Source organism: Vicia villosa, linkage group LG6 (assembly GCF_029867415.1).
Source record: "Vicia villosa cultivar HV-30 ecotype Madison, WI linkage group LG6, Vvil1.0, whole genome shotgun sequence".
Classification (NCBI taxonomy): Eukaryota; Viridiplantae; Streptophyta; class Magnoliopsida; order Fabales; family Fabaceae; genus Vicia; species Vicia villosa.
The window spans coordinates 13,576,614-13,591,488 of record NC_081185.1 but is presented as its reverse complement, the minus strand read 5'-3'; the positions used below and the strand labels follow the sequence as shown (position 1 = coordinate 13,591,488).

Genomic DNA, 14,875 nt, shown 5'->3' with positions numbered 1-14,875 from the left:
AATCAACAACCTTATTGACTCATCATGGAGCTTGAATCTCATAGATCCAACACCTACAATCTTTCAGCTTTGTTGTTTCCCAGCAGTACTGATCCACCATCTTGATCACATAATTCCTCGAACAAGTCTTTGTTTGGATTCATGTGTCAAGTTCAACCTAAATCCATAATCCACTCCTTCTTAGAGTCATTGCTCGAAACCACAAGGACATCAGATGATTCGAAATCATCTTGAACAATGGCTGCATTGCCATTATCCTTACCTCCATGATCTTTCGGGCGTTCAGGGCACACCTTTCGTGTGTGACCCTCCTTCTTACAATGATAGCATCAAATGCCAGATGCTTCGCCACTATAAGACTTCTGCTGGCTTTTGTCTTTCTTCTTGTCGAACTTACCATCCTTTTGCAAGAATTTTCCTTTAACGACCAAACCTTCACCAACCGTCAAAGGTTTATGCTCCTTTCGTTTGTTCAAGTCCTTTGAATACAGGGCTGATTAAACTTCTTCAAAGGACAGGGAATCCCTTCCATACAGGAGAGTTTCTTTGAAGTGAGCATGTGATCGAGGCAAAGCGCACAAGAGTAACAGCACTTGATCTTCATAATCGATCTTTACATCAATTCAAGATCAAGAATCAGCTTGTTGAACATATCCAACTGCTCAGCTAACACTTTGTCTTCAACCATCTTGAATGAATACAAAGCTTGCTTCAGGTAGAGTCGATTTACCAGTGATTTGGTCATATACAAACTTTCAAGTTTCGTCCATAACCCTGATGTTGTCGTCTCCTTTGATACCTGTCTGTGAATCTTATCACCAAAGCTCAACAAAATTACGTTGTGCGCCTTCTCGATCATAGTCGTCTTCTCCACCGCCGTTAATGCAGCATTCATGGCTGCCTCTCCCTTCAACGCTTCCAAACAACCCTGCTGAACCAGTAGGGCTTTCATCTTCAAGCGCCACAGACCGAAATCATTCACTCCAGTAAAATTTTCAATCTCATACTTTGTTGACGACATCTTCTCCACGCTCACCGCACCAATTTGTTGTGAATTCAATGCCAAGAAAAAAGTATAATACAAGGGGAGAATAAAGAACAAGGAAGAAGAAGAACACAAGAATTGGTTATAACTGCTATTCTTTCACTTTCTCTTAGAAAACAAGATTACAAGTTTATAAGAATAACAAATAACCTCTCTCACTCTAAATCAGGATTTGCAGCGTTGTAATGATGAGAGACTAGTATGTTATTTATAATAAAACCTAACATACTAACTAATGGACTTTTTCCACAAGGCTCATTATACAAGCCAACTTAATAAACAAGCTAACTTAACAAATTAGGGTTTAAACACTAAAACCTAATTTAACATGCTAACAATCCTAGCATAATCAACACCAGCATGTGAACAACCTTCAATTTCATGCTTAATCCTGTCGAACCAAGAAGCTACTCTTCGACCATACTAGAGTTCAGTCCAATATCCCACAAGATTCAAATATAAAAAACAAATATTGTAATTAAATATCTTACTTTTATGTAATAATAAAATATTGATTAAAATAGTAAAAATAAGATAATTATGAAAATATAAGGTGAAAAATGATAAAGCAGAACATGATAAATAAAAAATTAAGTCATTATTGTTTATAATATAAAAAAACATAAAGTAAAAAATGATTAAAAAACGTAATATTAAAAATTAATTAGACTAGATAACAATATTATATTTTGCAAACAAAAATGGAAGAGTTGATTAGGATTTAAGTTAGAGAAGAATCAATTAACAGAAATATGAAAGTAAAAGAAATGCATAAAATTGAGAAAATAAAGAGAGAGAGAAGTGAGAATAAGAGAGAGATAAAAGGGTTGAGAAAGATAATGAAAAATGTAAGAAGTAGTATATAGGTTGAGTATGTGGTTAGATAATTTTGCATTGGGAAGGTAGTAAAAAGAATTAATATGATATTATGGCATTGGTATATCATTTTCAAAATGTAGTGTAGAAAGCAAATAAAAAATAATTAATAAGTTGATATATTGTGTAACAAATAAAAGAAGTGCAATGAGAACATCTATGTGGCAGCCTAAATGAGTAGCAGGGCATAATTGGAATTTCTAGAACTATCAACTTTGTTTTCTCAATTGAATCATATTTTTTTATTTCATTTTTCATAGTAGCTGATTATTTGATATCTTATTTTTCATTATTTTAATGTTTAATTCATAGTTGATATTGTAGTATATGGACAACCTTGTTTTTTAGTGTCACATTTGAGTTTCACAATTCAAAACATCAGCCACAAGGTACAACGTTATTGTAACCAACCGTTGTACTTGCAATCAATCACAAGCATGTTTTTATTTATTCCAATTTCTTCTCAAATTTCATGTTCTTAGGGTTTAGGATAATAAAAAAAGTGGTTATCGATTGAACTAGATTAAACAGTTCAGTAAATCACATATTGATGGTGGATGATATTATAATAAAACCAATCTGTTATTAAACATAATTTATATCAATTGAATTAAGTTTTAAACAATTAAAATCAATTTTCCATATTGAAATAAAAAACGGTTATATGAGAATAAAGGCAAACTGTTATTAAACATAATTTATAACAATTAAACTAATTTTCTAACAAGTTTTATCGCTATAAAAACAAAATGCTATTAATCATAAAATCACTATTCTACATATTTTTACACTCAAATCTCAAATGGCTTCTATTTTCACCATTATCTCCATCACTCTCTTTTTTGCCCTAACTTTTCAAGGTATCATAGTTTTCATAGTTTATTTATTGTAGAGGTGGCAAAAAAATCTGACCGGTTTGGACGGTTAAAGTTTTAGATATATATACTCTAATTTATTCGCTCCGTCTTGTTTTTCTGCAAACTATTACGGCTGCTGCGAATATTAATATAATTTTTTTGTAATTGTTAAACTAAAATAATGCAATGCCCACGAGTTCGTTCTAATCCACACCCATTTTTTTTTATATATATATATAGTCAAGATTTTAAATTTGCGCTATACAAAATGTCCGTCTTATCTCATCCTGTTTTTTCAGAGTTTTTACGTGATAGATCTAAACGAGGCGGGTATATTCATTTGCCTCCTCTAGTTTATAACACGGATAATCTCTTCGGATAGAGTTTTTGTTTTCTCTATTGAATCATATTTTTTTATTTCATTTTTTAAAGTAGCTAATTATTTGATATCTTATTTTTCATTATTTTAATGTATAATTCATGGTTGATATTATTGTAGTATATGGACAACCTTGTTCTTTGAGTGACATTCGAGTTTCACAATTCAAAACATCAGCCACAAGGTACAACGTTAGTGTAACCAACCGTTGTACTTGCAGTCAATCTCAAGTGAAGTTCAATTGCAATGGATTTAAATCAAGTCAACCTGTTGATCCAGCAATCTTTAGTAAAGATTGTCTTCTCATTCAAGGAGCACCACTTCATTTTTCTTCGGTTGTCACCTTCACCTATGTTTCGAATTCTAGGTTTTTATTTATTCCAATTTCTTCTAAAATTTCATGTCCTTAGGGTTTAGAATAATAATAAAAAAAAGTGGTTATCCATTGAAAAACAAATTTATTATATAATTGAACTAGATTAAACAATTCAATGAGTCGGATACTGATGTTGAATGATATTATAATTAAACCAATATGCTAGTAAACATAATGTATACCAATTGAATCAAGTTTTAAACAATTAAATCAATTTTCTATATTGGAATAAAATACATTTATGTTATAATAAATGCAAACTGTTATTATTTCTTACAAGTTTAATCAATATAAAAACAAAATGCTATTAATTATAATTTAGATCAGTTTTAATATTTAAATCAAAAGTGTTATATTAGAATAAAAACAAAATGTTACTAATCATAATTTAAACCAATTTTTAGTTTCAGAATAAAAGATGTTATAATTTATATCGATTAAGCTAAAATTTTATCAAGTTCTATCAGAATAAATACAGAATGATATTAATCATAATTTAGATAAGTTTTTTTATCAGATTTAAAATTGCTATATCAAAATAAAATAAAAAATGTTATTAATCGGAATTTAATTCAAATTTTGAATTAGAATACAAAACTGCTATAATAAAAGCAAAATTCTATTAATCGTAATTTAGATATGAGTAATGCTATTCATACACCCAATTGTTACACCAATACTTACACCCAACAGTAGTAACAGTAGTTACTAAATTTGGTTAATGCAGTGTAAAAACTTGGTTAATGCAATAATGAAGTTGGTTAATGCAACATCTAGGTATTAAAAATAATTTTTAGCAGTCACCAAACTTAGTTAATGCAGTGTAAAAACTTGGTTAATTCAGTAATAAAGTTGGTTAATGCAGTATAAAAACTTGGTTAATGCAGTAATGAAGTTGGTTAATGCACGTCCAGGTATTAAAAATAAACGTCCGTACATGAATAGTATCCGTCCGTACATGAACAGTGTCGTCCGTACATATGAGGTAAGTGTAAGATTTGGTGTAAGAATAACATTTCTGTTTAGATAAACTCTTGTATCAAAATGAAGATTGATATATCAAAATGAAAACAAACTACCATTAGTCATAATTTAAACCAACATTTTATATCAAAATCAATAACTGTTTTGTATCAAAATAGAAACTGCTACAATATCCAATAAAGATTTGTAAATCACTTGTCCTGGTTTTCTTAGAACTCCCTTCGAACTCATTTAATTGTTTTTCCTTGTTAACAATCTCATTTAACACAAGTAATTTTTCTTTATCTTGTCCAACCTTTTCGAAACATAAGTAAGTGATTTCACACGTTCGAAATGAGATTGTTATCCATTTCGAAATTAGAGAATTTTTCCAAGACATTATCAGCTATGTCAAAAATAGATTTTCTACTTGTAAACTTAGTCTATTTATTCATAATGTACTTGCTTGGTATTTATTTTTAATAAAATATTTTCTTTAAAACACAAAATATGTGTCTACAAGTTTTTTGATGTAGTTCTCAATTTCCCAGCCAAGAAAATATCTTTCAAGTATGCTGGAATCCATGCTTGTTTCAAATATAAAACATAATTGATAGCCAATCATTATTTTCTAACTTAAATTTGTTCATTATAAACTTCAATGTAGCTTCAAATTTATTTGGTGTCTCTTACCCCAAACACACTTGAAATTTTTGTTGAACTCTTCATTATCATTTAAAAAATTACCTATTTTTTCAGAAACTTTTTTCATTATGTGTTGCATGCAAAATCTATGAATAGAGGTTGTCAAAATATTTTCTATAGCCACATGGCATGATCTTGATCAGTTACTATAAGAGAGAAATTTTGTCCTCCAATTTTTTCCAAAAACTTTTAAAACAACCACATGAATGAATGAATTTTCTCATTTGCTAAAAATATTTGCTTCAAAAATATAGATTGTCTACAAAGGCTTACCCCAGTAAAAGGTAAAACAACCATAGAATATTTATTTGTTTGGTATGTAGTATCAAGTGAAATCACGTTCACAAACACATAATAATTTTTCTAACAAAATATCATCCGTCCAAAAAAAAAAACTTGGTTTAGCCGACCTTCCTCATATACCTCATATGCATAGTAAAATGATGAATTAAATTCTTGCTTCCTTCTAAAAATATCAATAAAAATATGTGCATCATAATCTTTAATCAATGTTTTTAAGACTCTCGAATAATTTCGAGGAACTCTCTGCATGCAACCGTCTAAATGGGTCAAGCCTATCGGACTAGCCCATAATGTAACGCCCCGAATTTAATTAATTATTTAATTAAATTGATCAAGGATTTATTCATTGGAATTAGTCGAAGTCGGGATTTATCAGTATTATTCTAAAGGCGTGATTGGATTAATATGTTGATTTGAGCAGTTAAGTTTATGGTTGGATTAGTCACAGAAATACAATCGCGAGTTGGTATTAATTAAGTTAAGGATCAATTGTAGTTGGGGAATAATATTTGTTATGTTATGTGATTATTCAATTATGTGTGTTATTTAACTTAATTGAGTAATTAGAGGAATATTATGAATTGGGCCTAAGAGAAAGAAATATGGCACAAAGAGATTGGATTGTGGGTTAAGCCTAATTAAGAAAAGAAGGATAGTAAGAGAGTTAGGGTTTTAGAGACATAACTCTCATTTGGTGAAAGAAGAGAAAGAGGAGAAAGAAGAGAAAGAAGAGAAAGAAGGGAAGAAAGAGGAAAACTATGACATGAAGAGGAAGGACTCCATTGAAGAAGGTGAAGCTTTTTCTAAGGTATGGGTGGGGTTCTTACTCTCTAAGGGTTGGCATGATGATGTTTATGGTGGATTAGATTGTATGTTATTCCCCATGGATGTGCGAGTTTGAGATTGTTAGGGTTTATGATAGGATCCATGAAATTGTGCCATTAATCATGTTGTTGATTTTGTGTATGAACCCATGGTTAGAAACATGTTTAGCAACTTTACTTGTGTGGTAATTTGCTTTCAATTGGTACGTAAATTGTGTATGGGTAAATGGGTGTTGTATGATGGGATTGGGGAAAAAAAATGGTGATTTCTGAGTTTTCACGCAGCATGAGTCGACCCACACAGAAGCATGAGTCGACCTGAGCAACCTAAAAAGGCAGAAAATCCACTTTCCTTCAGCATGCATCGACCCATGAATTTTTTGAGTTGACCTATAGAATCCTATGCGTCGACTCATGAATCGACCTGAGCTAACCCGAGGGGGGTAGAAAGCATCCATGCGTCGACCTATAGAATCTTTTGCGTCGACTCGCAGATTTTCCATTTTTGACAGATTTTTGTAAAGACCATAACTTTTGATCCGTAACTCCGTTTTTATGCGTCGTTCGAAGTGTTGGAAAGCTAACGCAATGAAATATACCATGATGCAATAAAATGATTCATAGGATATAGTCTCCTATCATGCTTATTAGGATTAAGTGACGAACTATGTTGTGTTAACATATGAAGTAAGCCTTTTACTATGAATTGACATAACTATGTTGTAGTATAACTTGATGTATGTTTTCTTATGACAATACAATGTTATTGAGATGATGATATGTACCTTCCTTATGATGAGATAATGACGTATGTGATGATATTCATAATTGATAAAGATGTTGTATGCTATATGCGATTAATTGTGCGTATTTGATATGTATGAGTCAACGATGATGCTATGTGATGAAATATATATATATGAAGTTGAATATAACGTGTTACAATGATTACTTGAATTAAGGAATATGATAAATGTGTTGATGTTGTTGGTAATATGATAAATTGTTGATGTTTGTTGTAACATGATGAATTGTTGATGTTTGTTGTTAACATGATGAATTTATTGTCGTTGTCGCTAGTATGTGAAAATTATTGTTGTTGTCGTAGACCCCATGGTCAATATTGATAAGTTGTGTTGTGATGTATTGTGAAGTGAATTAGTATTGTATGATGATATGACATAGCGACGTGATTGTGAATTGATACATTCTTATGAATGATGATGATTTTGTTGTTGTTGAAGTTCGACATTTATTGATAATGTTCGATGGAGATTTATACGATGTTATGATGTATTATTTATGTGTTTTGTGGATATGTATCATTGTGTAGCATCCATTGCATAAACGTCCATTAGCCTGAGAATGGCAACGACTATTAGCCTGAAAGATGGCAACGACTATTAGCCTGAAAATGGCAACGACGATGGCCCAAGTGGCAATGTTTGAGACGGGAGTTTTACTCCAAATGGTACCACATGCATTTGCATAAGTCGATTCACATGTGAATTACATTTGCGTCTTATTTGATTATGTTGTTGTGACTTGATGAAGATATGTTTGTTATGATGTGATGACTTATTGATGAGTTGTTGGTCGTGATGTGTTGGAATCTTACTTGTGAATTGCATATGTTGTCATGGTTGATTGTTGACATTTTTGCCATTTCATAAGTTGATTACGTGATTTGAGTTGTTGAGATGATGATAGGTTTATTGTGACGTGATGATAGTATAATTGTGAATTTGAATATGTTGTCTTAATTGATTAATGACATTGTTGCCGTTTTGGAAGTTGTATTATATTGATAAGTTGTTTTGCGACGAAAATTGTCGTAAGATGTTGTATGATGCGAAGTGGTGAAATTATGTATGATTTATATCTCCTATATTATTTATCATGCATTCATTTATATTGTAAGATATCTCACCCATTTGCTGATATTTCCCCTACCATGGGAAATGGGCAGGTACTCAAGTTTAGTCGGGGATGTTTGAGGTTATCTTTATGAAGTCTTTATGTTGCTTTATGGCAAGTCGAGTTGGTGTCCATTTCTCTGATACGTAGCACTCGGGGGGATTAGCCGTTAATGTTTAATTGTTGTATTCTATGTTGACATTTATTTAAGTTGAATTGAAAGATGTTTATAAGTTGAAGTTGGAAGTTGTGAAAGAATTGTGTTTCCAAATGCTAAGTATCTTTGTTTAATGAAATGCGAGTTGTTTGTTGGTTTAAGTCGAAATATGGCATCCCATCGTATCATGTTGAATATTTTTAAATGCACTCTGACTTTCGCTTATAATTGCGGGGTAGAATTGGGGTGTTACACATAAGCCCAATAATTTAGCGCGGGTCTGCCACAAAATACCTTAAAAAACATGACCTTATCTTTTTGGTCCATCCCATCCGAGCCTATGTTTTTCATGGATCGTGTCGGGCCAGGCCAAACAGGCTTCGGGCTAGCCCATTAAAAAAAGAATTTGGGAAAAAAGATTGAGATAAGATATAATTGCATAAATATGTTTTCAAGTGATACAGAAAAGTTAAAGAGGATGAATATATATTTTCAAGATGATGTGATCAAGGAAATGGTTATGAGATAAAGAGATAATTTGATAAATATTGGTGATAACATTAAGTTACTTTGTACTTTTACATGGATGTTGATTTGATGAATATTTTAAACATTACTTAACTTAGTTTATGATAACTCTCTACTTATGTTATGTAGCTTTTATTTATTACATTTTTTCTTAAAATATTAAAATTATAATTTGGAAATATGTGTCGGCCTGGCCCATCGAGCTCCACGGACCTTTAAAAAACAGATCAGAGTCACTTTCTGTAACCCATTAAGCAATCGGGTCGGATTAAACCAACTCATTTAAACATTTTGGTCCATCGAATCAAAGCAGATTGGGTCGGGTCAGCCCATTTAATAGCTATACGTGTAGCTAACATTTTGATAACCATCAAACTATTCTTTTAACAAGTGGAAGGTTTTTGAAGTTCCAGTATTTTGTCTTACTATATACATGTAACTAGTAACAAACTCGTGCGTTCGCACGGGTTCTGGTACGGGACGCGCATTTGTTTTAAATGTATATTTTTTAATAAAAAATATATGGTACCCGTAAAAAAATAATTGAATGTATAGAAAAAAGTCTGGTACCCGTAAAAATATAATAATTAAATGTATAGAAAAAAATCTGGTACCCGTGAAAAAATAATAATTGAATGTATAGAAAAATGTCTGGTACCTGTGAAAAATAATAATTAAATGTTTAGAAAAATGTCTGGTTTCGTAAAAATATTTAGATCAATAAGACTATGGTAATATATCCAAAAATAAATACTAAAAATTTAGTAATATAAATAATTATAAAAACAACAACATTTATTCCGTGTTTGGATTGATACATTAATTTTAATATATTTAGTTTAGGATATTAAAATTTTATATTCTTATTATTTATTACAAATCTGAAACATATTTTCATCTATGCATTATGTACAAAATTGTATATGATTTTTCTCATATGATTGATTTAGGAGTCTTAGTTAAAAAAAAATTGTATTAACTATTTTAATTTTGAAAAAGTTATCAAATTCAACCGTCATATAAAAATATTTAACATTTTTACTTTCATATATTTACAATCATATCTAGAACAAAAATTAATAGCATTATGAAGACTATTCTATTTATTAAAAAATTATTAATAATTGTATTAATTTTAATTTTAGAAATACTATCAATTTAAAATATATATTATTGAATTATGAATGATGTGTTTTTCACTATCATAAATAAATACTATAAAATAAAATAAAATATATAAAAAAAGAGATTTGTATATAAAATAAGAAATAGAGAACATAATAATAGTGATTATTAATTAGTGTTTAATTTGGTAATAATGGTCATTAATTATAAGTATCATTTGATTTTGTAATGGATTTAAATATGTAAAATTGCTTCCATTAAATGCATAAAAATTTATGTTGTGCACCTGTACAATAATATTGATAAGGAATATAGATACAAAGTAACAAAACAATTATCATAAGATATTATACTCCTATTTGTTATCAATATTATGACAATAGTATTATTTCTCTTTACGTGTATTGATTTATGAATGTGACATAAAAATATTTAAATTAAATAGTATTACATTTTAATCAAAATATAGTATTGGGAAAAATGAATATATCTTTCTTGGGAAGAGAATGAAAAGAAGATCTTGAAAATAAAGTATTGATGCGATTATACAAAAAGCAAAATGAGTTACTTGACAATGTCATTATTACATACTATTATATATTCATCTTACACTTCTATCCAACAATTTAGTCATATTTTTTATTAGCTAATATTATTATTATCTATTATTTCTAATTTAATAGCTCTACGTGTAGCTAACATTTTGATAACCATCAAACTATTCTTTTAAGGCAAAATATCCTTTTTAATCTCTTAACTTTATTTCGGGGTCCATTTTAGTCATTTAATTTTTAAAATGACCACTGTAGTCCCTTATGTCTTCAAACGGTATCATTTAAGTCATTTCCATCTAATTCTAATAAACGACGTCAGTGTTAGCTTGCGTGGCATCCAATGTGGCATATGTTTGCATGCGTGGCGTCTGACATGGTCATTTCAATCACCAGAGTACTAAAAAATCCAAGAAAAAAATCTAAAATTTTGCCTCCCCTTAGAATCGAACCCAGGCTGTGCCAGCTGTAGAACAAATCTAAAATTTTGCATCCCCTTAAAATTGTTGCTAAAATTTACAAATTAGAAATTTATTAACTTTTCTTTACTCCTTCTTTCAGATCCAATATTGTTCATTCTTCTTCTTCCACTTCTGGTACAGATAAGGTGATAATTAACAAGCAGTTAAAGTGTAATTTAACTGTATGGACAAACTTAAGAATGTTATAACGATTTCAATCTACATCTTTTACATATTGAGTTAACCATAAACTTTTTTCAAAACACAATTAACTCCTTTGTTTTTTATTCGTGGATATAGATTTGATGAAATATCAATAATTTAGCTAGCATATTCTCATCATCATTCAATATTTATTCTTAACAACTTCTTTATGATACCCATTATTCTCATTATTCTCAAGATTAACTTGGTCCTTTTTCACTGGTAGCTAATGAACTATCACATATTGTTAACAAGCTACGAGAAATGGTATAACTAAGGTATAAGACTAATCTTTGCTAAATTTCTAGTTTCTAATATATGCACAATAGGAGTAATAGCATTGCATCCATGTTGCGTAGAAATTAGGCTTTCATTGTGAAATTTGAGTATTATTGGACAGGTTCCTAAGCTTGCCTTGGCTGCACAGTACTTCTTCAAAATGGGTATGGAAGGAAAAAGATTTTGTCCCACAGAAATATATGTAGATGTTGTTTGTATGCTTTGTAGAAATTTTTGCTTTTGCATATTTATCACTGAAAGTAGATTGGAACTAAATAACCAAGTTTAAGCTTGGGAAGTTAATTTTATTGATCAACACCTCTTTTTCAAGTTTCCCTTTCAAATTACTATAATTGGTTCATACATTCATATTACTAACTCATTGCCTTCACTCGTTTATTAGCTTACCTTGTGTAAATCTATGAAATATGGTAATTGACACCTAAAATTAGATGGCATGTCTCAAAGTTTAGTAAGTATAAGAAGATACTAATATAAGAAGAAGAATTAGCAATATTGGATCTGAAATAAAGAGTAAAGAAATGTTAATAAATTTCCAATTTGTAAATTCAAATATCAAACATAGAATAGTTTAGTGGTTCATGATTTGTTCTGCAAATGACACAACTTGGGTTCGGTTTCAAGGGTAGGAAAAAGTTTGGATTTTTTTTGGGATTTTTTATTACTTTGGTGATGCACATGTACCACGTCACGTCAGCCGCCACGCAAGCAAACATATGCCACATCAGATGCCACACATGCTAACACTGACGCTGTTTGTTAGAATTAGACGGAACGGACTTAAATGATACCGTTTGAAGATATAAGGGACTGCATTGGTCTTTTTAAAAATTAAAGGACTAAAATGGACCCTGAGGTAAAGTTAAGGGACTAAAAAGGGTATTTTGCCTTCTTTTAACAAGTGGAAGGTTTTTGAAGTTCCACTATATGTTGTCTTACTATATACATGTAATAAATACTTCTGAATTGGAGTAACTTTTTTTGTAAATCTTAGAAATGGTCTCTTCATATGCGAAACAAGTGCATGCATATGATTTTTATGAAATCAAATTAATTCTTATTTACCTTCTTCCACTCATTTTAAAACAACATTTAAATTGCATCCTTCCCTTTCTCTTATAAGACTCCTTCTAGCTTTTATACTAGATTTACTGTGCTCATTCTCATTTGTCTTCTTTAGCAAATAAACTTTTTTTAGCAAATAAAAATGCTTCACGGCGTTTTTATCTATAGAAATTAAAGCATTTCTTATACATAAGGGATACTAAATATATTAAATAAATTAAAGCAATTCCTATGCATAAGGAATGCTAAATATGCTAAATTAAATTATATGAGTTTGCACTTTATTTTGGTTAATATTCTTTAGATTAAATTTTGATTTCAAGTTAAAAGAATATTACCTGGGATATATGAGTACTGAATGAAATGTCTTTGTCCATAGAAATAAGAAAACACAGTGAACAAGAAAACCATCAAAAGGAGAGAAAATAGATATAATATCTTATTGGTCTTTGAAAAATGAGAAAAGAGGAAGAAGATTGTGACTTTTTAAATTGAAAGCATGAAAAAAGAGAAAGCATGAATATGAGTTAATGTTTGTGGTATTCTAGAGGTGGTATGTGATAAATTATAGTGTTGCAGGATTCTGCAGAGGAAAACTGATTTTAGTCACTTTTTGCACTATATTTCTACTGGTGGAAGAACATTGAAAAAAAGGCTGATTTTATTGAATTCACCACCCACTGTTATATCTTTCTTAGCATTACAAAGCCTTTATATAGGCTTGAATCAAAACTGACATAGAAGACAATAAGATGATAATTAAGATGAGGACTCTTTGGTTCTCTCAATCTTAATGATACAATTCTAACATAACTCTAAATAAAGACAGTAATTATATTATGATGGTTACAATTCTCACATAATGCTTACTAAAGATAGTGGTGGTTACAACACATTAATTTTAACACTCCCCCTTAATGTGTTGCTTTTTAACTCCAATTGCTTCTCATAGTTGTTGAAATATTCCTCTTGGTAGTGCTTTAGTAAAAATGTCTGCAAGTTGCTCTTGTGAACTGCAGAATACTAATTGCACATCGCCATCTTCGATCACACTTATAATGAAGTGGTGCTTCATATTAATATGTCTTGTTCGACTGTGGGAAACAAGATTCTTCGCCATGACTATTGCTGATTTATTGTCATAGTGAAGCAGCAGACTTTCTTCTTGCTTTTCTCCGATATCTTCAAGTATTCTTCTCAATCACAACGATTGTTGTGTAGCCAAACCAGCTGCCAAATATTCTTCTTCGGATGAAGATTGCGCTACAGTGTCTTGTTTCTTTGAACACCAAGAAATTACTCCTGAACCCAGGCTGAACACATAACCAGAAGTGCTTTTCATGTCATCAACACTTCCAGCCCAATCACTGTCACAATAACCCTGAACTTCGAGTTTAAAATTCTTTTCAAACCTGATTATATGCTCCATGGTTCCCATGACATACCTTAGAACTCGTTTTACTGCTCCAAGGTGTAAGTGACTCGGTTTACTCATGAACCTTGAGAGTAAACTAGCAGCGAACATTAAGTCGGGTCGTGTTACTGTTAGATAAAACAAGCTTCCAACCAAACTTCTATACATGCTTGCATCTACTAATCTTCCACCATCTTCCTTCTTTAAATTTTCATTCACCACTAAAGGAATATCAACAGGTTTGCAGCCATTCATGCCAAACTTTTTCAAAATATTTTCAGCATATCTCCTTTGACAAATAAAAACTCCATATTCATCTTGGTAAACCTCAATACCAAGAAAATGATGCAGCAAGCCAAGATCACTCATCTCATACTTTTTCATCATTTTTATTTTAAAATTTTCAACCATTTTCTTGTTGTTGCCCGTATACACCAAATCATCATAAAGGGCAACAAGAAGGATATCATCTTTACCTTGATGCTTCACATACAAGGTATGTTCACTCTGACTTCTTTGAAATCCTTGTTGAATGAAGTAGCTGTTAATTTCACTATATAATGCTCTAGGGGCTTGTTTCAACCCATAGAGAGCTTTCTCCAACTTGTAAACTTTTTCTTCTTGGCCTTTAGTCATAAAGCCTTAAGGTTGATGCACATATACCTCTTCTTTTAATTCTCCATTCATGAAAGCTGACTTCACATCAAGTTGGTACAAGTTCCACCCTTTCTGAGCTGCTAATGCAATAATTGTTCATACAGTATCCAATCTTGCAACTGGGGAAAAAGTTTCACTATAGTCAATTCTAGGTTGTTGTGCACAGCC

At 30.8% G+C, this 14,875-nt stretch overlaps 1 protein-coding gene across 1 annotated transcript; it reads right to left on the bottom strand.

Annotated features, from left to right (window-relative positions):
• Positions 1-13,837: 13,837 nt before the first annotated feature.
• On the bottom strand, positions 13,838-14,305 carry LOC131613223 (secreted RxLR effector protein 161-like). The gene has a single exon (XM_058884911.1). It carries the CDS (start codon positions 14,303-14,305, stop codon positions 13,838-13,840), a length of 468 nt encoding a protein of 155 aa, XP_058740894.1.
• Between the last annotated feature and the right edge of the window lie 570 nt (positions 14,306-14,875).